The 24162-nt window shown below is 44.6% G+C and overlaps 2 protein-coding genes and 1 pseudogene across 2 annotated transcripts in view; 1 reads left to right on the forward strand and 2 right to left on the reverse strand.

Moving 5' to 3' along the window:
- Window positions 1-10163, reverse strand: part of LOC142196134 (uncharacterized) — an 81196-nt gene extending 71033 nt beyond the window's left edge. The window contains exons 1-7 of the mRNA XM_075266362.1: window positions 10132-10163; window positions 7742-7886; window positions 7459-7626; window positions 7252-7375; window positions 7039-7136; window positions 6582-6642; window positions 4888-5701 (exon numbers count right to left, since the gene is read on the reverse strand). Of these exons, the coding sequence (XP_075122463.1) occupies window positions 4888-5701; window positions 6582-6642; window positions 7039-7136; window positions 7252-7375; window positions 7459-7626; window positions 7742-7819 (1343 nt within the window). The 5' untranslated portion in view covers window positions 7820-7886; window positions 10132-10163. The remainder of the gene's footprint in view (window positions 1-4887; window positions 5702-6581; window positions 6643-7038; window positions 7137-7251; window positions 7376-7458; window positions 7627-7741; window positions 7887-10131) is intronic.
- LOC142196122 (uncharacterized) overlaps window positions 1-24162 on the forward strand; it is a 783446-nt pseudogene that overhangs the window by 274790 nt on the left and 484494 nt on the right.
- Window positions 1-24162, reverse strand: part of LOC142196125 (uncharacterized) — a 267316-nt gene that overhangs the window by 132002 nt on the left and 111152 nt on the right. The window lies entirely within an intron of this gene.

Here is a 24162-nt window from a genome sequence, read left to right on the forward strand (position 1 = left end):
TGCCTATACTTGCCATTGTAATTTGAGTTGCCAGTGTACAGGAATGTCTAGTATGATCAGGTGACCTTCAGGACCAATCAAGCTCCCTTGACTGGCCTGGAGGAGGAGGAGTTACAGCCCCCTCGAGGGGGGTTGGGGACCTTTTGTCTGGGTCTTTTGTGTGGAGCTAGCAGGACATGTGGAGCTGAAAATGGCAGCCAAGTCTCAGAGCACTCCAAACAGAGATGGCTTTTCCTCTGTACTCAAGATTCTCCTCAGAGAGTGTTTTCCTCTGAAGCTCCAAGCCTACAAGCACTAAAGTTGACGGACCTGTTTTATCCATACATCTGGGACTTCTACACGTATCTCTCTATTCAAGTAAGTCTTTGGGACAAATCTATATTTAAGAAGCCTTCAAGTTCAGACGAGGCTTTTTTGGACCAGAACTTGAGGTGGAGGCCGCCTCAGGTTCTGGTCCAAAAGATGGGTAGTTGTGACTGAATGCCGGTGCACTGCACCGCCATCCAGTCACGCGCTCCGCTCCAGATTGGGCCCAATGAATGGACCTAGTCGGGAGGAGGGAGTGTCTTCAGGCCGAATCGCGAGGTGAAACGGCCTGAAGAATGAGCAACTCGTTTCTTTTTCCGGCTTCTTGTGCCGTCTCCCGGAAAAAACACCTGAGTGGCTCCCATTGATTTCAAGCTGATCTTATGTCTGGGTCTTTCTTTCCAGGCAGTAATGGCAGACATTTTGGTTGGTACCTGAGCGTGGTTTGGTGTTTACAGAGGCCCTGAGTTTCCATTTGTTACTGACAGTGTGAACACAGCTGTCTGATATTATCCTTGGAGATCTTCTTGGATCCCTTTCCTGTTTTTTACAGTTCAGCCACCTTTTCCCGTTGGCATTGTGGGTGATCCCGCGTTTCCAGAGGTCCTTGCCCCATGTAGTGACATGTGCAGCATCCATTGTAATAAAAAATGTGATTCGTTCCTGAAATTCAGATAAAATTCCATTTCATCAGCTTTGATTCGCTCATCGCTATTGGAGAGGTTACAGGTCATATTTAGAGATGAGCGAACAGTAAAATGTTCGAGGTTCGATATTCGTTTCGAGTAACCCCTCAATATTCGACTACTTGAATCGAATATCAAATCCTATTATAGTCTATGGGGGGAAAATGCTTGTTTCAGGGGTAGGCAAAGTTCGATCAAATTATACTTACCAAGTCCACGAGTGAGGGTCGGGCTGGATCCTCCGAGCAGTCTTCTCCTTGCAACGTCCCCGCGGCATCTTCCAGCTCTTCATTCACTCTGCCAGGCATCGGGCCTGGGCAGAGTCGATGCAGCATCTTCTGAAGAGCCAGAAGATGCCGCGGGGAAGCTGCACGGAGAAGACTTCTAAAGGTAGGAGAAGAACCAGCGTTGATTGGCCGACTTCATAGCATTCGGCCAATCAATGCTGGTTCTGCATCGAACTTTTTACATTCGAATAGCGAGTGGTACTCGATCGAGTACGAGTACTTCGAATACCGTAGTATTCGATCGAATACCTACTCGATCGAATACTACTCGATCATCTCTAGTTACAGGTCATATTAGTATATATCATACTGAAGAGTCTGTGTGTGACAGAGCAGGCTGGGGGGGGGGGGGGGAGTCTCGTGTAGATAAAGCAACTCCAGTACATTGCAATAATCCATCTCTATCTATAAGATTTGGGGGAGACATTTGGCATGGTGGAACCCCTTGGATGCCATGGTCATGTGCTGTGCTCCGAACGGGGGTTATGGCGCAGGGTATTAGTTGTCAGTTATAGCCAACACTCGTTCCCGATCATGAAAGGGTAAAGGGCTGTGACATAAAGGCTGGCTGCTGATTGGCTGCACACTTGGCATTGTGGATGATCTCGCGTTCCCAGAGGTCCTTGCCCCATGTCCTGACATGTGCAGCATCCATTGTATTAAAAAATGTGTTTCGTTACCACGAAGTGTGAGGAAATCCGGATTCGATGCAAATCAAATATTTCCTGAAATTCAGATCAAATTCCACTTCATCAGCTTTGATTTGCTCATCGCTAGAGGAGAGGTTACAGGTCATATTAGTATATATCTTAAAAAAAAAAAAAGTATATATCATACTGAAGAGCCTGTGTGTGACAGAGCAGGCTGGTGTGGGGGAGGGGGGTGAAGTCTCGTGTAGATAAAGAAACTCCAGTACATTGCAATAATCCATCTCTACCTATAAGATTTGTTCTACATATATTATAGTGTAAGATTATTTGGCCCCTGATATTTTACTCTTCTCCATATATTACAGTAGAATTTCATTCACTTCTAATGGGTGTAATGGTAAACGTGTAGGACTATCAGGACTTGTATTGGTGATGGGATTCTGCTCCTGCCTGGAGGAAAGTTCTAGTGCTAAATAATCTTATATTAGAAGAATATGTGTTCAGTCTTCTAGGGACATTAGGACATCCATATGGCTTCTCCCCGTGTGAATTCTCTGATGTGAAAACAATTAGATGTGTAGGTAAGACCCTTCCCCCATTCTGAACATGAAAATGGTTCCTCTCCTGTGTGAGTTCTTAGAGGAGACACTAGATCTGATTTATGGTTAAAACAGATTTCCTCTCCCACCCGGTGACGTTTCTCCCCATTTCTCTGCAGGTATGGCTCCCAGATTGCAGGAGTTGGCCAGTTACTATTGCCGTAGCAATATACTGTAACTATTGAATTTACTAAAAGTTTTTTAAAAATATAAGAAAATACAAAAGTAAAAAAAAGAATATAAAAATACACAAAAATTAACATATCAGGTATCCCTGCATCTGAAATTGCCCAAACTATAAAATTACATATCCAATAGGGTGAACGCTGTAGAAGGAACAAAATAAAAATAGCAGAATTGTTGTTTTTTTTTTTATTTACCATTTTGCCTTCCAAAAAAAAATTCAAACAATAAAGTTATCAAAACATCCAACATTCCCCAAAATGGCAGAAATAACAATGACATCTCGTCCCACAAAAATGCCACCCTTTACAGAGCCATACACGGAAATAGATAAAAGTTACTGACGTCGGAATAATGCAACGAAAATAATTATTTTGCATTTTTAAAACTTTTAAGAAATTGATTTAGTTTTTTTTTTTTACAAAAATTATCACTGTAAGGGTAAGGTCACACGGGGTTTTTTGGATCAGAATCTGAGCCGATACAAAAAAACGGGTAGCCACGATTGAAAGCCGGTGCACTGCACCGTCATCCAGTCGCGCACTCCTCTCCAGATTATGTCCAATGATTGGGCCTAGTCCAGAGGAGGGAGTGTCTTCAGGCCGAATCGTGAGGTGAAACGGCCTGAAGAATGAGCAACTCGCTTCTTTTTTCGGGAGCCGACACAAGACGGCACTCGGAAGAATCTCCTGAGCGGCTCCCATTGATTTCAACAGGAGCCGTCTTTTTGGTCAGGATTTTGATATGAATACAGCCTCAAAACCCTGACCAAAAAACTCTGTGTGAACTTACCCTTATTGTACTGTCTTGAATATAAGGAACCCCGCAGAGAACACCGGTACAGAGAAGGAACTATTAAATGGTACCACATGCTGCAAAAAATAAGCCGTCATTTCATGCAATGTTTGGAATTTGGAGGGTGGGGAGTAGGAAACAAAAATGGAAATATAAAAAATATCTGCGGCCAGGAGGGGTGAAGGACTCAACATCTGTACTGTTACGGTAGAGGTCCAGAAGACGTGAATGAACTTTGTTAAAAATATTAAATATTCAGTTAAATTTATAAAAAGAATATCCAAAACTTTCCATATTCCATAGGTGTGCAGAGTACAATGTATAAAGAGGCGGCACCCATAGGGCGACCCCTATTCACACTAATGGAAAATGACGCATTTTATTTAAAACACACCAGTGATCTCAAAAACAACCAAAATCGAGAAAAATGTATTAAAACTGGAAATTTATAAATTTATTATCACACTAGTAAAAGGATCCGTATACAGAGAAACTCAGTACAACATTGTAAGCCTCTCGGAGCAAAACAGAAGGAACCTGCAGCAAGGGGGCAAATACTTTATATCATAAAATGGCAGACGAAGAGTTTAAAGACCAATAAGACTAATATTAGGAGCCAGATTTAGAATTTTCAGAGCCATTAATAGTGGAGAGTCGGCCCAGTAAGGCACATTAGTAGGTAGCGGTCCTGGCATGTGTCCACTCCATGGTGGCAGCTTCTAACTCTGGAAATAAAACCCCATGTTAGGTGGAAGAGTCATTTTTTGGGAACAGCTCCCTGAAAATACTTCTCAAATCTTCAAAAGTTTTGGAAAGTCCACGATGTACAAGATTGAAGATGAAATTGAACTAAAAATATCGTCATCTAGTCGGGGTTCTTCATCACATCTCAGACACTCTTTGACCTTCTATTATAAGATGACTACATAGATATATGAAAGGGTTTCTGTGAGTTTTTATTTATGGACCATCCTTGGGATAGGTCACAAAAATCTAATCGAAGGGAACCAACTTCCAATGCCATACTATATACTGAATGAAGCAGGAAGTAGTTGGCTTCATGGCCTGTGTAGTGGCCGGGCGCCAGCCAACCAGCCAGTACAGCTGTATGGTGTAGGGTCTGCCATGTGGTCAGCCATCAATCAGATATTTTAATACGACTGCTCCAGAAAACTGAAGTTCTGTCTAAAATATTTCCCACATAAAATGGTTTCTCTCCTGTTTGAATTCCTGCATGATCCATAAAAATTTGACTTCTAACTAAAACACTTTTTACAGTTAAAAGATCTGATTACATTATAAAATATCTTCCTAACCTTATTTCATTTATGGCTTCTCTCCTGTATGAGTTCTCTGATGCCTCTCAAGATGTTCTGTACACGTAAAGCATTTGCGACATTCCACACATGTAAATTCTGTAGCTCCTGTGTGAAGATTCATATGTTTTACAAGCACAGATTTGTAAGTAAAACATTTGCCACATTCTGAACATGAATGTAGCTTGTCTCCTGTGTGAATTCTCTGATGTACAGTTAAATTGCATTTCTGACTGTAAAATTTTCCACATTTAAGGCACATAAATGGCTTCTCTCCTGTGTGAGTTCTCTGATGCCTCTCAAGATGTTCTCTACGCGTAAAACATTTGCGACATTCCACACATGTAAACTCTGTAGGTCCTGTGTGAACTTTCATATGTCTAACAAGCGCAGATTTGTAGGCAAAACATTTTCCACATTCTGAACAGGAATATGGCTTCTCTCCTGTGTGAGTTCTCTGATGCCTCTCAAGATGTTTTCTACGCGTAAAGCATTTGCCACATTCCTCACATGTAAATTCTGTAACTCCTGTGTGAGCTTTCATATGTTTGACAAGGTCAGATTTGTTGATTAAACAATTTCCACATTCTAAACATGAATATGGCTTCTCTCCTGTGTGAGTTCTGTGATGATCCAAAAGAGAAGCATGCGTAGTAAAAGATTTCCCACATTTTAAACATGTAAATGGTTTTCCACCTTTATGAATATTCTTGTGTCTGGTAAGATATAATTTCTTTTTGAACTGTTTTCCACATTCAGGATATACTGATATTTGAGCCGGTCTATCTACAGTACTATAAAACTGTGATTGATTCTCTTCTACTTCATAGCGTGCAGATGAAAGGAGATGGCAATGGGATCTGGTCATCCAGTTTCCACCTGAAAAAATGAAAATTTCAAAGATTCAAAAATTTTTACAATGTAGAAACACCGATCACCCAGAGACACAGTCTATACCTGTACTATGTACTGCAATGGGAAATGTCATCTTTATAGAAGAATCAAATTGCATAACTAATCTCAAACATTGACCCCATCCCACTCTGCACCATGCTGTTACATCATGCCGAGTACATGATTAGCATATAGTATGAATTTCAGATCCCAGCTGTAGAATATAGATGGATCCTGGGATTAACAGAAACTATTCAGACTCCGGCATATTAACTGATCATTATTGATCGCAACATCTGAGTGGTCAGTGGAGCCTTTTCTTCCACCTGGCCTCCTGCAGTGACATTGCGGGGGGCCAGGAGGCCTTCTAGCTGCCATGCTCAGATGTGTAGTTGGCCTTGGCCTACTAGACAGACAATAATGTATTATATACTGTGATACAGAATTATTGCAGTATATGGTACAAGGGGATCAAGTAATCCCAGGTCTCGTGTGGGATGGTAAAATATTTTTTTTTTGTTTTTAAAGTTTTGTAGAAAACAATTCCACTTACTTAATTCACTTTCCTCACGTAGCTCCATCAACAAAAATTGTAAAAGTTATGGACATCAGTATCTAGTGAACTCCAAAATGGCAACTAAAAGTACAAGTAGTCATTCAAAGAATGTGAACAGAAAAAAAAGAACGATGTGAATTTTGGAAGGCGAACATGAAAAATATGAAAAAAGTCACTGAGCCTTAAGGCCCAAACCATCCCGTGTTCTTAAAGGGTTAATGGTGAGGTGATTTCCAGTTGGATTTACATAAACTCAGTCTGTAATGTATAAGGGAAGAAGAAAACACAAGAAGAATGAAAGGCTCTTACCAGTCTCTGACAGTGATATGGGGATCTCCAGTCCACTCGTCCTTCTACTGTCATCACTGTCCTGGAAAGATCCAAAATGAAGGATGTGAGAAGAAAGAAGATCCCGAGTTTATGTTGATAACTCGCAGGTCAATGATACCTTCTATTATACATGACAGTAATGTGTTAGCCTTAGCAGCAGTTGACTGGCATTGTGCTGTTATTTAGTCCATGATTTCCATCTACACTGCACAACTAGACATTTATCTACACTGAAGAGCAATTACCAAGTAGACAACCAAACAGATGGAAGTTCACCACAATCTATTATGGAACCAGAAACCATTTGTAGCCACGACCGAACACAGCCAACAATATCATCCAATAGAGCGGACACTCCACTGCTGCTGAGACGTGTAGTAGAAAGCTTCATGGCATCAATCTATAGAGGATTTACAGACATCTCAGCTTCATCTACCTGAGGATCCAGTGGGACATTCTCCTTTTCCTCTTTACAATCCTGGGAATACGGAGGACTGGGACATCTCTCTGGTGGATTTCTCTGGCTGGATCCATCTATAGGAAATATACACAGTGACTGAATCCATTGTCTATATGTGATGAGCAGATGATGGGGGAGTCTAGGTGACCCTCATACCTGGTCTCCTCTATCAGGAAGTTCTCCTCTTACCTGGTGATGTGAGGGGCTGCTGATCCTCCATCATCACCTCCTTGTACAGATCCTTGTGTCCTTCTAAATACTCCCACTCCTCCATGGAGAAATAGACAGTGACATCCTGACACCTTATAGGAACCTGACAACACAATGACACAGTCATCCCCAGAGCCCTCCCTTGGTGTTCTTGTATAATGTCCCAGCATTCCCAGCAGCGCTCACCTCTCCGCTCAGCAGCTCAGTGATCCTGCTGGTAAGTTCTAGGATCTTCTGCTCATGTCTCAGTGAATGAGGTGGAGGCTCGGCGATGGGGCTCGGGGTCCTGCTCCATCCTCCTGACACACGGGGTGTCACACACTCACCAGATGACTTCTTCACTACTGTGTAATCCTGTGTATGGTGAGACACTACAGGTCACTACAGAGAGTCTAAGAATCCTTCACCTGTCTAGTCATTGCCCTGGTTTATTCCTAGAGATAAGAGTGATGTCATGTGAGACTCTCACCTCTCCAGTGATCAAGGAGATGATCTCCAGGGCCAGCTCTAATATCCTGGTAGACATGTGGTTTCTGGCCTCGGCCATCCCTGGTGGGTCTTTGATGGAGAGGACTATTGTCTTGCAAGGAAAACTTTAGCTTTGAGTCCTGAACCTGAATCAAAACAAGAAGGATCAAGTGTAAAATCCCATCTGGAAGACATCTCACATGTAGTATATGATCTCACTAACTCCTAATGATAGAACATGATTTACTGAAGAGACTTACTGTATATAAAGTTATGAGAAACACAAAGTCCACCCTTTGGTTTATGTATCAGGAAATAAAATAAAAAACACATTGGACCCTTAGATGAAGACCCCCAAACAGCAGATTCCACCAAGTCATTATTTATTCAATAAAAACTAGCCCCAATTGGTTGCCATGTATGATAAGCTAAGTGCCCCCCATGTATCACATTTACAGCGGTAACTTGAAGTCCTGGTTTCCTGGATGACTTTATCAGTCTCTTATTGCTCAGGAGGATTTCTGATCTTCTTTTCTTTACAAAGTTGCTTCAGGTCATTGAGATTTTTTGGAAATTAGTTTCTTCACAGGTCTCTTAAGATTCTCGCTGAATTGTATTTGGCATGAGGTCTGGACTGTGACAGGAACATTGCGACATCTTGATTCTTTTCTTTTTCTGGTGTAGATTTGCTGCTCTGCTCGGGATCATTGTCCTGATTCATGACCCAGTTTTGGCCAAGCTTTAGCCAATGGATAGATGATGGTCTTCTATCTGACGTTAGAATACTTTGGTGTACATAGGAGTTCATAACTCAATGACTACAAGTTGTTCAGGTCCTGTGACTACAAGACAAGCCTAAATCATTCCCCCTCCACAGCTGATATGAGGAGCTTGTGGTGATATTTTGGGTTTGGTTTTCACCAAATGTGGCGCTATGTATGATCATCACATATCTCCTCTTTGGTCTCGCCCGTCCAAAGTCTTGTGGTTTATTCAGACACAACTTAGAAGACTTCAGCCATTCTGCCATATTCCTTTCAGAACAAAGAGACTTTTCCTCCTGACAACTCTCTCACACCAGCCATACTAGTTCAGTCTTTTTTTTAATTGTACGGTCATAAACTTGAACATATAACATGGTAAGTGAGGTCTGTAGAGTCTTACGGATGGCTCTTGCAATTTCTCTGAGCATTGTTCACCTTGTAGTGCATTTGCTAGGTCTTCCATTCATGACAATGGCCTTATAACCTTTCCCAGATTGATAGTCAGAATCAATTGTTTCTCTGAGATCATTGCTGATATCTTTCAGTCTTTGACATTTTGTTAATGCACACCTCAATGCTCCAGACCAGCAAACTACCAAAACTTCTGCTTTTATAGTGGTGGTCACACTTGTTCATGACCAGTTAACCGAAGAAATCTGATTATCAGCATCTGACTACTACTTACCCTCTTCATCCCTATGGACGCAGTAAGGGATGGACATATTTCACACATGACTTTGAACTAAATTCCCACCATGACGTCCATTGTGCAGTGAAAATATAGAGGAGAACAGTGTTTGTGACATTGGCTAAAAATGATGAGGAACTTGAAGTAGACATTCATCTTGGAGTCGTCTTCATTTTCCGGGCCCCGGCTTCCTACAGCAGAATGCCAGTGCAGAACAACATAGTTTTTGGTAGTGTACCTTTTGGTTGACTTCTAGACATCCCTCTATGAAGTACTTGAAGACATTTTGCCCATAGACATTAAAAAACTGGATTTGACTGACAGAATCAGGATGGTTGTTTTGACAAATTGCACACTGTTCAGACCTAGACATCAAGAGGTGTTGGGAGCAGCAGTTATGTGAGGAAACAGGGTCCATGATGGCCTAGATACACAAGCAGTAATGAAGATGACAACAATACGAGCAAGTCCCACAGTTTCCTTGTCCACCATCCAGACATAGGTGATACCCCAAGGACATACCGCAGTCTCTGGCCGCACCATTTCCAGGCAGTAGTGATACGCGGACACTGACAGACCAGTGATATGTACAGGACATCCCGGCACTGCTACAGGTGCTGTCTCTCATGGCAGGGCGGACAACTGGTATCAGCAGGATAATGCTCACCCACACACACAAGGGTTCCCCAGCAATGTGTCCACCAGATTACAACAATTCCTGGTCCTGGCCGGTCACCAGATTTATCACCAATCCAAACCTTATGGGACCATCTGGGATGTGACCAACCTACAAGTGTACAGGAGCTACAGGGGAGAGAGTCAAACAAGTTCTATCGGGGCAACCAGAGCCTTGTAAATGTTCTTTAGGCTCGGAGTGATAGCGTAAGAATGACATTAAAGTGGTAAAACATAATAAAACCAATATAAATCTGATCTCACCGTAATCATAAGGAGCCTCCGGACAAAGCTGCCAGGTCAGGAATAATGCAGAGGGAACATCATAGGAAGAAAATGCAAAACATAAGGAGAGAATTGGATTTATTTCTCCAGACGGATCACACAAACAATAATAAGAGCTGGTAATAACTTTATATGTCCACAGAACGGTGCGAGATAGAAGTGCAACTCGTCACACAAAGAACAAGCCCTGACATAGCCGTGTGCACAGAAATATAACAAAGAGAAGAATATTGCGGAAAAGGTGCTGGAAGTTTTACTCAATCAGTATACATAAAGTGTGTAACAGCCACTATGTATATACAGAGAGAGGGCGGAGCGGCATCTACATATATATATAGAGAGAGGGCGGAGCGGCATCTACATATATACAGAGAGAGAGGGCGGGGCGGCATCTACATATATACAGAGAGAGAGGGCGGGGCGGCATCTACATGTATACAGAGAGAGGGCAGAGCGGCATCTACATATACAGAGAGAGAGGGCGGAGCGGCAACTACATATATACAGAGAGGGCGGAGCGGCATCTACATATATACAGAGAGGGCGGAGCGGCATCTACATATATACAAAGAGAGAGGGCAGAGCGGCATCTACATATATACAGAGAGAGGGAAGAGTGGCGGCTATGTATATACAGAGAGAGGCCAGAGCGGCATCTACATATATACAGAGAGAGGGCGGAGCGGCATCTACATATATACAGAGAGGGCGGAGCGGCATCTACATATATACAGAGAGAGGGAAGAGTGGCGGCTATGTATATACAGAGAGAGAGGGCAGAGCGGCATCTACATATATACAGAGAGAGGGAAGAGTGGCGGCTATGTATATACAGAGAGAGAGGGCAGAGCGGCATCTACATATATACAGAGAGGGCGGGGCGGCATCTACATATATACAGAGAGAGAGGGCGGAGCGGCATCTACATATATACAGAGAGGGCGGAGCAGCATCTACATATATACAGAGAGAGAGGGCGGAGCGGCATCTACATATATACAGAGAGAGAGGGCGGGGCGGCATCTACATATATACAGAGAGGGCGGAGCAGCATCTACATATATACAGAGAGAGAGGGCGGAGCGGCATCTACATATATACAGAGAGGGCGGAGCAGCATCTACATATATACAGAGAGAGAGGGCGGAGCGGCATCTACATGTATACAGAGAGAGAGGGCGGAGCAGCATCTACATATATACAGAGAGAGAGGGCGGGGCGGCATCTACATATATACAGAGAGGGCGGAGCAGCATCTACATATATACAGAGAGAGAGGGCGGAGCGGCATCTACATGTATACAGAGAGAGAGGGCGGAGCAGCATCTACATATATACAGAGAGAGAGGGCGGAGCGGCATCTACATATATACAGAGAGAGGGAAGAGTGGCGGTTATGTATATACAGAGAGAGAGAGGGTGGAGCGGCATCTACATATATACAGAGAGAGGGAAGAGTGGCGGTTATGTATATACAGAGAGAGAGAGGGTGGAGCGGCATCTACATATATACAGAGAGAGAGAGAGGGCGGGGCGGCATCTACATATATACACAGAGAGTGAAGAGTGGCGGTTATGTATATACAGAGAGAGAGAGGGTGGAGCGGCATCTACATATATACAGAGAGAGGGAAGAGTGGCGGTTATGTATATACAGAGAGAGAGAGGGTGGAGCGGCATCTACATATATACAGAGAGAGAGAGAGGGCGGGGCGGCATCTACATATATACAGAGAGAGGGCGGGGCGGCATCTACATATATACAGAGAGAGGGCGGGGCGGCATCTACATATATACAGAGAGAGGGCGGAGCGGCATCTACATATATACAGAGAGAGGGCGGAGCGGCATCTACATATATACAGAGAGAGAGGGCGGAGCGGCATCTACATATACAGAGAGAGAGGGCGGAGCGGCATCTACATATACAGAGAGAGAGGGCGGAGCGGCATCTACATATACAGAGAGAGAGGGCGGAGCGGCATCTACATATACAGAGAGAGAGGGCGGAGCGGCATCTACATATATACAGAGAGAGGGCGGGGCGGCATCTACATATATACAGAGAGAGAGAGGGCGGAGCGGCATCTACATATATACAGAGAGAGAGAAGGCGGAGCGGCATCTACATATATACAGAGAGAGAGAGGGCGGAGCGGCATCTACATATACAGAGAGAGAGGGCAGAGCGGCATCTACATATATACAGAGAGAGAGAAGGCGGAGCGGCATCTACATATATACAGAGAGAGAGAGGGCGGGGCGGCATCTACATATACAGAGAGAGAGAGGGCGGAGCGGCATCTACATATACAGAGAGAGAGGGCGGAGCGGCATCTACATATATACAGAGAGAGGGCGGAGCGGCATCTACATATATACAGAGAGAGGGCGGGGCGGCATCTACATATACAGAGAGAGAGGGCGGAGCAGCATCTACATATATACAGAGAGAGAGGGCGGAGCGGCATCTACATATATACAGAGAGGGCGGAGCAGCATCTACATATATACAGAGAGAGAGGGCGGAGCGGCATCTACATGTATACAGAGAGAGAGGGCGGAGCAGCATCTACATATATACAGAGAGAGAGGGCGGAGCGGCATCTACATATATACAGAGAGAGGGCGGAGCAGTATCTACATATATACAGAGAGAGAGGGCGGAGCGGCATCTACATGTATACAGAGAGAGAGGGCGGAGCGGCATCTACATATATACAGAGAGAGAGGGCGGAGCGGCATCTACATGTATACAGAGAGAGAGGGCGGAGCGGCATCTACATATATACAGAGAGAGGGCGGGGCGGCATCTACATATATACAGAGAGAGGGCGGAGCGGCATCTACATATATACAGAGAGAGGGCGGAGCGGCATCTACATATACAGAGAGAGAGGGCGGAGCGGCATCTACATATATACAGAGAGAGGGCGGGGCGGCATCTACATATATACAGAGAGAGAGAGGGCGGAGCGGCATCTACATATATACAGAGAGAGAGAAGGCGGAGCGGCATCTACATATATACAGAGAGAGAGAGGGCGGAGCGGCATCTACATATACAGAGAGAGAGGGCAGAGCGGCATCTACATATATACAGAGAGAGAGAAGGCGGAGCGGCATCTACATATATACAGAGAGAGAGAGGGCGGGGCGGCATCTACATATACAGAGAGAGAGAGGGCGGAGCGGCATCTACATATACAGAGAGAGAGGGCGGAGCGGCATCTACATATATACAGAGAGAGGGCGGAGCGGCATCTACATATATACAGAGAGAGGGCGGGGCGGCATCTACATATACAGAGAGAGAGGGCGGAGCGGCATCTACATATATACAGAGAGAGAGGGCGGAGCGGCATCTACATATATACAGAGAGGGCGGAGCAGCATCTACATATATACAGAGAGAGAGGGCGGAGCGGCATCTACATATATACAGAGAGAGGGCGGAGCGGTATCTACATATATACAGAGAGAGAGGGCGGAGCGGCATCTACATGTATACAGAGAGAGAGGGCGGAGCGGCATCTACATGTATACAGAGAGAGAGGGCGGAGCGGCATCTACATATATACAGAGAGAGGGAAGAGTGGCGGTTATGTATATACAGAGAGAGAGAGGGTGGAGCGGCATCTACATATATACAGAGAGAGAGAGAGGGCGGGGCGGCATCTACATATATACACAGAGAGTGAAGAGTGGCGGTTATGTATATACAGAGAGAGGGCAGAGCGGCATCTACATATATACAGAGAGAGGGCGGAGCGGCAACTACATATATACAGAGAGGGCGGAGCAGCATCTACATATATACAGAGAGGGCGGAGCAGCATCTACATATATACAGAGAGAGGGGGGCGGAGCTGTCAGTATATACAGATAGAGGGCGGAGCTATCGGTATATACAGAGAGAGCAGAGATTGAGGAATGAAGGAACAATTCCTATTACATAAGATGGAAGTGTTCCTGCGGCTCTGTACAACCGCCATCATCTCCTGACAGCCTGCGGCTGGGGGTTGTAGTCTCTGACTAGCCGGCTACTGTAATGTGTACAGGGCACAGGTCTATCCAGTAGTGAGGTGAATGCACTGACCTGCAGGTTAATAGCGCCCCCCACTGACACCGCTCACACAGCCACAGAGTCAGAGCAGGAGGAAGAACCCAACTTCAAGGAGGAGGAACCGGTCATGTGACAGCAGGAAGGGGCGGAGCTAGCTAGTGACTGACAACTGAGCTGTGGGTGCCGGTGTCAGGTAGTGACTGGGCGAGGAGACCTGGGAGACGCCATCATCCTCTGTATTATAAAGGCCACTGACTCTCCTCTATAGACATCCAAATGCCTAAACCATCTGGTACACAGGTGCATGGGGTGTCAGGGAAGATTTGAGCCACAGGAGGGCGCTATCTCCGGCCACAGTTACATTGGAGCAAGGAAATAAATAGGTCTTCAAGGGCAACCAATCACAGCGCAGCTTTCATTATGTATTCTGCTCTTGAGAAGTAAAAACAGCGCTGTGATTGGTTGCTATGGGCAACTGAGACTCTTTAGTAAATCTGCTGCGATGTCTCCATCCTCTGCCCATCTATACAGTGTAGGACACTGCGGGACTGACTGACATTCCCAGGACTATACAGCTCTGCTATAAAGTTTCCATCCCCAGCAGATTTTTTTGGATTTTTTTGCCTTTTTTCAGGGAATATGAATGTTACCACAAAACCTTTTCCTCCGCTCATGGTCAGTGGTCGGGTGAAGCCATTTATTGTCAGACTTCTGGGTTTTCTCTTTGTAAATCCTAATGAGAACCAAAAACATCAAAATGTTCAGAAGTTCCCCTCCCCCGGAGATTTTGGCCCAGAAGGCGACACAGTTGTCCACGGATCTGCGGGTAAAGGTGGCTGAACTGTAAAAAACAGGAAAGGGATCCAAAAAGATCTCCAAGGATAATACCAGACACAGCCGTGTTCACACTGTGAGTAACAAATGGAAACTCAGGGCTTCTGTAAACACCAAACCACGCTCAGGTAACAACCAAAATGTCCGCCATTACTGCCCAGAAAACTGTTCAGGATACAAAGAAAGACCCAGACATAAGATCAGCTGAAATCCCGCAGTCTCTGAGAAGTATCGGTGCGGCTGTTATAAGATGCACAGTAAGGAGAAGTTCACACAGAGTATTTTGGTCGGGATTTTGAGGCCATATTCGTCTCAAAATCTTGACCAAAAAGACACCTCAGGTATTTATTCCTGGAGACGGAACAAGAAGCCGGAAAAAGAAGCGAGTTGCTCATTCTTTAGGCCGTTTCGCCGGAGCGGAGTGCGTGATTGGATGTCGGTGCAGTGCACCGGCATTCAGTCACAACTACCGTGTTTCCCAGAAAATAAGACAGTGTCTTATATTAAATTTTGGTCCTAAAGACATGCTATGTCTTATTTTCAGGGGATGTCTTATGTGCTTACTGAACAAAGACTGTATGAACTAAAACATTGCAGCCATCTGAACGCTATGTGCAGTGCTCCGTGTGCACAGGAAAGCCATCTGCCGCCTCTGCTGTGATACTGTATGTTGTATTCACTGTCCCTGCTGCTGTGGGATGAGCTGGGAGAGTGAACTCCACGCCGCATACGATGTTTAGTGTATGCACAGGCATCTCCCAGCTCATCCCACAGCAGCATGAACAGTGGATACAACGTATCTCAGCAGCCGGCATACCTGTGCACACGGAACATAGCGCACAGTGTTTAGCTGGCTGCAATGTTTTTCTTCATACAATCTTTGCGCAGAAAGATTATTACCGTATTATTGGGGGATGTCTTACTTTCAGGGGGTGCCTTATATTAGGCAATTCAACAAAACATCTGCTGTGTCTTACTTTCGGGGGATGACTTATTCGGGGAAACAGGGTAGCCATCTTTTGGACCAGAACCTGAGTCGGCCTCCACCTCAAGTTCCGGTCCAAATAAATCTCGTCTGAACTTACCCTAAGGAGGCACTTGAAGAAAAATGGACTGCATGGTGGAGTTGCCAGAAGAAAGCCATTACTGCACAAATGTCGCAAAGAATCTCACCTTCAATACGCCAAACAGCACAGAGACAAACTAGGCCGCAGGGAGGGGGCGTCTCCAGACTAGGGGACGCCCCCCAGAGTAAGCCGCAGCACAAGTCCAGCGGCACCGGAGACCGGACTAAACACTCTCTTTCTTTGTAGAACAGGGGAAGACAGAAAAGAAGAAATTCGTATTAAATTCCACTTCATCAGCTTTGATTCGCTCATCGCTAGTGGAGAGGTTACAGGTCATATTAGCATATATCATACTGAAGAGCCTGTGTGTGATAGAGCAGGCTGGGGGGGGGGGAGGGGGGTGAAGTCTCGTGTAGATAAAGCAACTCCAGTATGTTGCAATGATCCATCTCTACCTATAAGATTTGTTCTACATATATTATAGTGTAAGATTATTTGGCCCCTGATATTTTACTCTTCTCCATATATTACAGTAGACTTTCATTCACTTCTAATGGGTGTAATGGTAAACGTGTAGGACTATCAGGACTTGTATTGGTGATGGGATTCTGCTCCTGCCTGGAGGAAAGTTCTAGTGCTAAATAATCTTATATTAGAAGAATATGTGTTCAGTCTTCTAGATATTTGTGTCATCCACCACACATGATCCAGTTTTCATCTATATTCTATTACAAATATAAGGTAACGTGACCTAATAATTGTACTTGATAGAAAGTTTTTCACCAGTTGGATTTGATCTTATGTGTGATATCATGTTTGATATAATGGCCACTTGGGTGTTTGCACTGAGAATTTCTGGTCTTAAACCTATAGCAGCGGATCCCAATCTCAAAACAGCCGGTAATGTAGTGGAACAACTTAGTAACACGCAAAAAGACGTGCGTTAAAAAAAAAAAAAAAAAAAAAGCCATTGAACTCAATGGCTAACTACGTTTTACACATGTATTTTTACGTGTGTAAAATGGACAAAAAGCACGGAGCGTAACGCCATGTGAAGGCACCCTTAGGGCCCCTTCACACGGACTTTACGCTCCACTCATTCAGACACGTATACACGAGCGCTTCAAAACACATCCCATTCACCTCAATGGGAGCGCACATAAAGCCGGCTTTACACGCGCTCCCATTGAAGTGAATGGGATGTGTTTTGAAGCGCTCGTGTATACGTGTCTGAATGAGCGGAGCGCAAACTCTGTGTGAAGGTGCCCTTAGTCCTCGCTGCTGTGATAGGAAGTAAGAAAACCGAGAGAGAGAGCCCAGATATCGCCATCCCAAGACAACAGCCATCCCCTGGTGACAAATCAAATAAAAAAAAGCTTTATTGGCACGTGCGAATAGATATTTGGCATTGCCAAAGCTAGTAAAGTGGGGAGGGGGTGTATGTGTGTGTGTGTGGGGGGGGGGGGGAGTTGGATTCGGGTGGGTATGGTGGGGTGGGTGGTTTGGGGTATAACAGTCCATGGAGTCTCGTCTTCCTCTTAGTTGGTGACCGCTATATCGGGAGGTGGGGCGGGGTGGTTGGTTTGAGGTATAACAGTCCATGGAGTCTCGTCTTCCTCTTTGTTGGTGACCGCTATATGGGGAGGTGGGGGCGGGGCGGGTGTATTGGGATAAATATAACAGTCCGTGGAGTCTTATCCTCTTGTTTGGTGACAGCTGGACACGTATTGGGCAGCGATCTCCACAGCGGCCTCTTCTTCTCCCAGTAGGATGTAGAGTTTACTCTTCTCGTCTGGGATGTGGGCAGAGAGTCTTTGGTAGTAGACGGCCCTCACAGCTGAGTATTTGGTGCAGTGTAGCAGGAAGTGGGTCTCGTCTTCTAGGGCCCCCTGGTCACAGTGCTGGCACAGTCTGTTCTCCCGTGGCTTGTACGTCTGCCTGTATCGCCCCGTCTCTATCTCTAGGTTGTGGGCGCTCAGTCTGTACCGGCTCAGGGTCTGTCTGTGCTTGGGGTGGCGTATTCTCTCCAGGTAGGTGGCCATGGTGTAGTCCCTTTGTAGGGATTGGTACACATTGGTGAGTTTCTTGGAGTTATTTATTTCGTTTCTCCATTCTTCAATGTACCGCTCTCTGTTTGCCTCTGTGGTCGCCTTTATTTCGGCCTTGGTTATCATCTGTTGGTGTTTTTGGTTTGGTGGTTGGCTGGCTGGTTGGTGAATGTCTGGTTTGCTCAGGTGGCTTAGCCAGGCTTGGTGGTGGTAGGAGTCGGGCTTGCTCCCCTGGATGTGTGCCTGGAAAGCTAGCGCCCTCTTCTGTATGGTGATCCATAGGGGGAGTCTGCCTAGCTCAGCCCTGCAGGCCATGTTGGAGGTGTTGCGATGGACATGGAGCAGGTATTTGCAGAACTCCAGGTGGAAGTTCTCTGTTGGGCTGGAATCCCACTTTGACTGGTCTAGGTAGGTGACACATTTCACCTTGATACACAAGTGATCTCAAAAGTGACCCAAAATATGAAAAATATTAAAACTTTATTGTCACAAATAAAAGGATCCATATACAGAGTAAAAAGTACAATACAACTTTTTGAGCATCAAGGAGACACACACTTTATATCATAGAATGGTAGATGAGAATTTCACAAACCAGCCAGACCATTATTAGGAGCCACAATTAGAATGGTGGAGAGTCGGCCCAGTAAGGCACAATATTAGGGACTCGTCCTGAGGTGTCGACTCTATGGTGGCAGCTTCTAACTCTAGAAATACAACTCCATGTTAGGCTGAAGGATTTATTTTCGGGGACAGCTAAACCCCAATTTCTCAACCCTCCAAAAAAAAAAACTTGGAAAATTCACAATGTACAACATTAAAGAGGAAAATGAACTTCTACTATACTACAAATATCCGCATCAAGTCAAGGTTCCTCAGATTTCTTAGAACATCTCAAACACCCTTGGACCTTCTATTACAAGAGGACTACATAGATTAATTAAAGGGGTTGCCCAGGAATTTTTATTAATGGTCCATCCTTAGAATAGGCAATATAGATCTGATCTTGGGGAACCAACAGGCGCCCTTTGCACAGATCGACTGTTCGGGGCCACTTCCAATGCCCGGACCATTCACTAAACAGACCTAGAAATCGTTGGTTCCATGCCTTGTGGAGTGGCTGGGGACTAAAGGTCCCGTACAGTCAATTTGTGCAAGAGTCCCTGGGTGGTCACATATTTATGACCTATTCTAAGGTTAGTCCACATTCACCCACTTTAAATACAACTGCTTCAGAGGGAGGTCACTGAGGTCTAGGAAACTCAAGGTCGAAAAGATTTTCCACATAAAATGTCTTCTCTCCTGGGCGAAGTCTTAAAATTTGATTTACGAATAAAACCTTCCTTTGCCTTCCTTACAAAATTAGTTTTCCTCTTTGTGAGTTTTCTGATGTTTATTTAAAACCTTCTTTTGTCTAAAATTCTTTCCACACTTGGGGCATGTATATGGCTTCTCTCCTGTGTGAAGACTAGTATGTTCTTTAAGTCCGTGCTTCTGTGCATAACACTTCCCACAGATGGTACATTCATATGGTTTCTCTTGTGTGTGAACTTTCATATGGACGGTAAGGGCACCTTTCCTTTTAAAAGCTTTCTCACATTCTGTACATGCATATGGCCTCTCGTTTGAGTGTACGCGCTGATGAACCTTAAGAAGTTGCTTTCTCGTGAAACATTTGTCACAATCTGAACATTTGAACGGTTTTTCGTTTCTATGCATCATCATATGAGTGTTAAAATAATAGCGCTTATTAAAACGTCTCCCACACAAAGGACATGTACATGGACTCTTGACGGCGTGAGTTTTCAGATGCTCATCAAGGACAAACTTCCTACCAAAACAACTTCTACAGTGAGTACATGCAAACGGCTTTTTACCACTGTGAATCTTCATGTGTCTGGTAAGATTAGATTTAGTTTTTAAATGTTTCCCACAGACAGAACATGCAAAAGTTTTCTCCGATCTGGCGCTAGTACCTTCTGTAGCAATCTGGGACTGAGATCCATGGGGGACGCTCATAGAGTCCTCACCTGTAATTTGAAGAGAAAAAAAAAAATTAAAAATAAAAAAACATTTAAAATTTATACCACAAATAAGACATGTGCAACAATATCAATAGGCCATTGTGACTGTGGTCGGTGTGAGATCAAAGTGTGAAGATCTGAATTAGGCCAGAACTGGACCAGAAGGGAACACAATCCAACTACTTCTAACTTCTCTATTGTCTCACAGAAATGCTCCTCACTAGAATCACTGTTGTTCTTCCTATACTTGTAAAAACCACTTTTCCACCCCAAACCAGCCTTGTCCGTAAGAAACACTTTGCAGAACGCCTCTGGAAGAAAAGCCACCCCCAGGAGGACTTCCTCAGGTATAAAGAGGCAGTACTCACATTGAAGATCGCACTCACCTCTGTAAAGCAGGTCTATTTCACCACACTCACATCTGCCCTATCCCGCAACCCCAAACAGCTATTCGCCACCTTCAACTCCCTTCTCCATCCTCCTGTGCCCCCTCAGACATCGCCTCTCATTTTAAAAGTAAAGTTGACACCATCAGAGACCGTCTCAATCTACACCCCCGGCAACCCCTCTACCCAACTGCTCGGTGCGATTTTTCTTTAACCTCTTTCTCCAGAGTCACTGATGAAAAACTCTCCTCCCTAATCTCTAAATGCCACTTTACTTCCTGCGCGCTTGACCAGACCCAGTCGCATCTGATCCCCAAACTCACTGAAGTCATTACTCCGGCCCTAACCCATCTCTTCAACCTATCCCTAAGCAATGGATCCTTCCCTTTTGTCTTCAAACATGCCACCGTCACACCTATACCTTAACGATAATTGTTTTTTTAACTTATTTATTTGTGTGTATACTGCATGCCTTCAGAAATTGTGTTATAGCATGCCTGAAGAAGAGACCTAGTAGTCTCGAAAGCTTGCAATCTGTCATCATTTTTGTTATCCATTAAAAAGGTATCAAATACTGAAGACTCAATCTTTATATTCCACCTATACTTAAGAAACCGTCCCTTAACCTGTCCTCTCCAGCAAATTATTGCTCCATCTCGCTGCTCCCGTACAGCTCAACACTGCTTGAACAACACGTCCACGCTGAACTCTCCTCCTATCTCTCATCCAAGCTGCTCTTTGACAGACCCAGTCACTCCACAGAAACTGCTCTAACCAAAGTCACTAATGACCTTCTAACCACCAAAGCCAAGCGACACTACTCGGTCCTCCTCCTCCTCTCTGCCTTTGACAGAGTCGACCACTCCCTCGTTAGAAATTCTCTCATCCCTTGGTATCTCAGCCCTGGCCCTTTCCTGGATCTCCTCTTATCTTACCAACCCCACATTCAGCATCTCCTCCTCACAACGCCCTCTTTCTGTAGGTGTCCCCCAAGGCTTCGTCCTAGGACCCCTCCTGTTCTCCATCTACATCCTCGGCCAACTCAGAATCTCATGGTTTTCATTATGATTGCTATCTTGACGACACAAATATACATTGGGTATGGAAATTATTCTGACCCATTTAAATTTTTCACTCTGTTTCATTGCAGCCATTTGCTAATAATCAAAAAAGTTTATTTTCTCATTAATAGACACTCCGCCCCATCTTGACAAAAAAAAATTCAAAATTATTAAGAAAAACTGAAATGTCACACTCATAAGTATTGAGAGCCTTTGCTAAGACGCTCATATTTAAGTCACATGCTGTCCACTTCCTTCTGATCCTCCTTGAGATGGTTCTACTCCTTCATTGGACTCCAGCTGTGTTTAATTAAAACTGATTGGACTTTATTAGGAAAGGCGCAGACCTGTCTATATAAGACCTCACAGCTCACAGAGCATGTCAGAGCAAATAAGAATCATGAGGTCAAAGGAACTGCCCAAGGTGCTCAGAGAGTTGTGGAAAGGCACAGTTCTGGCCAAGGTTACAAAAGAATTTCTGCAACACTCAAGGTTCCTAAGAGCACAGTGGCCGTCATAATCCTTACATGGAAAAAGTTTGGAATTAACAGAACTCTTCCTAGACCTGGCCATCCAGCCAAACTGAGCAATCATGGGAGAAGAGCCTTGGTGAGAGAGGTAAAGAAGAACCCAAAGATCACTGTGGCCGAGCTCCAGAGATGCAATAGGGAGATGGGAGAAAGTTCTATAAAGTCAACTATCGCTGCAGCCTACACCAGTCGGGGCTTTATGGCAGAGGGGGCCAAAGGAAGCCTCTCCTCAGTGCAAGACATATGAAGCCAAAGAACACATGAAGTACCCCCAAACTATGAGAAATAAGATTCTCTGCTCTGATGAGACAAAGATTTAAATTTTTTTTGGTGATAATTCTATGCGGTATGTGTGGAGAAAACCAGGCACAGCTCATCACCTGCCCAATGTAATGGAAGGAAAGATGAATGCAGCCAAGTATAGAGATATCCTGGAAGAAAACCTCTCCAGAGTGCCCTGGACTAGAGATGAGCGAACACTGTTCGGATCAGCCGTTCTGAACAGCACGCTCCCATAGAAATTAATGGAAGCATCTGGCACGGCGACCAGCCGCCGGCAAAGTGTACATGCCAGGTACTTCCATTCATTTCTATGGGAGCGTGCTGTTCGGAACGGCTGATCCGAACAGTGTTCGCTCATCTCTACTCTGGACCTCAGACTGGGCCAAAGGTTAACCTTCCAACAAGACAATGATCCTAAGCACACAGCTAAAATAACAAAGGAGTGACTTAGGAACAACTCTGTGACCATTCTTGATTGGCCCAGCCAGAGCCCTGACCTCAACCCAATTGAGAATCTCTGGGGAAACCTGAAAATGGCTGTCCACCAACACTCACCATCCAACCTAATGGAATTGGAGAGGATCTGCAAGTAAGAATGGTAGAGAACCCCCAAATCCAGATGTGAAAAACTTGTTGCATCATGCAATGAAACAAAGAGTGAAAAATTTAAAGGAGTCTGAATACTCTTCGTACCCACTATCTTTCTATCTATAAACTTCTGCCAAAGCCAGTCTCCCCTAGGCCTGTATTTTGACATTCAGTCGGTAAGTAAAGAAGAAGTATTGGTGGTTCAGTGTGTCTTAGGCCTAGGAAAAAGAACACAGAGCTTCCTAAATATACCAGCATCATTAGGAGAGTACTGTCAAACCCTGTGAACATCATCTGCCTGGCCAGAAGATCCTCTGCACATGCCAAGAAAGCCACAGCAGACCAGGGGATGCCACGGACCAGCAACTACCGTATGATGGGCCTGGAGGAACTGATGCCCTGGAAGCACAGTGTATTACAGCAATTTTTTCCTTTGGCAAAGAAAAATACCAGGGGGGGGGGGGGGGAAGGGGGGTAGTAGCCCGGAATCACCTTCCCAAGGTGACCTGGCTCAGGTGGCTTCCATATACCGCCCTACTTCTGACTCCCAATAATCAGTGGTAGCAGGACAAAATATATACACAATGCCATTTTAATGGCAAAACACTGATTTTGCCTGTTCTGCTTTGTTAAGGGGGAAGGGGGGGGGTTGTAGGTTTACCCAATATACATAAACTGCTGCCATTGTAGCAGAAAAAAAAAAAAAAGCTGACAGTTCTAGACCGATACCAGGTGACCATTTTAGTATTTTGCCACTTTTCTTCAAATGTTTTTGTAAATCAAAAACAAAAAGATAGCAGATAAAACAGAATTGTTGCCAATAAATATTATAATTAAGAAGTGTGTAGGAAAAAAAAAAAAAAAAAAAAAAAAAAACACAGGGCAGGAAACATGCAAATGGAACAAACAAAGAAGCACTTGTGCAAGTAATAATAGTAAGAATTCAGGTGGCAACAGCGACACTACTTCTTGTTTTAGTTGCACTGCCAGTATCTGTAGGATTGTTAAATTTCCTGAGAATGAAGACAAAGTTTTTGATTACTTAGCTTATTCATCTCAGTCACAGGTGGAATATTGCATCCAAGAGTGATATGATCTTGAGTCAGGCTTCTTTGTATTCTTCC

Source organism: Leptodactylus fuscus, chromosome 2 (assembly GCF_031893055.1).
Source record: "Leptodactylus fuscus isolate aLepFus1 chromosome 2, aLepFus1.hap2, whole genome shotgun sequence".
NCBI lineage: Eukaryota > Metazoa > Chordata > Amphibia > Anura > Leptodactylidae > Leptodactylus > Leptodactylus fuscus.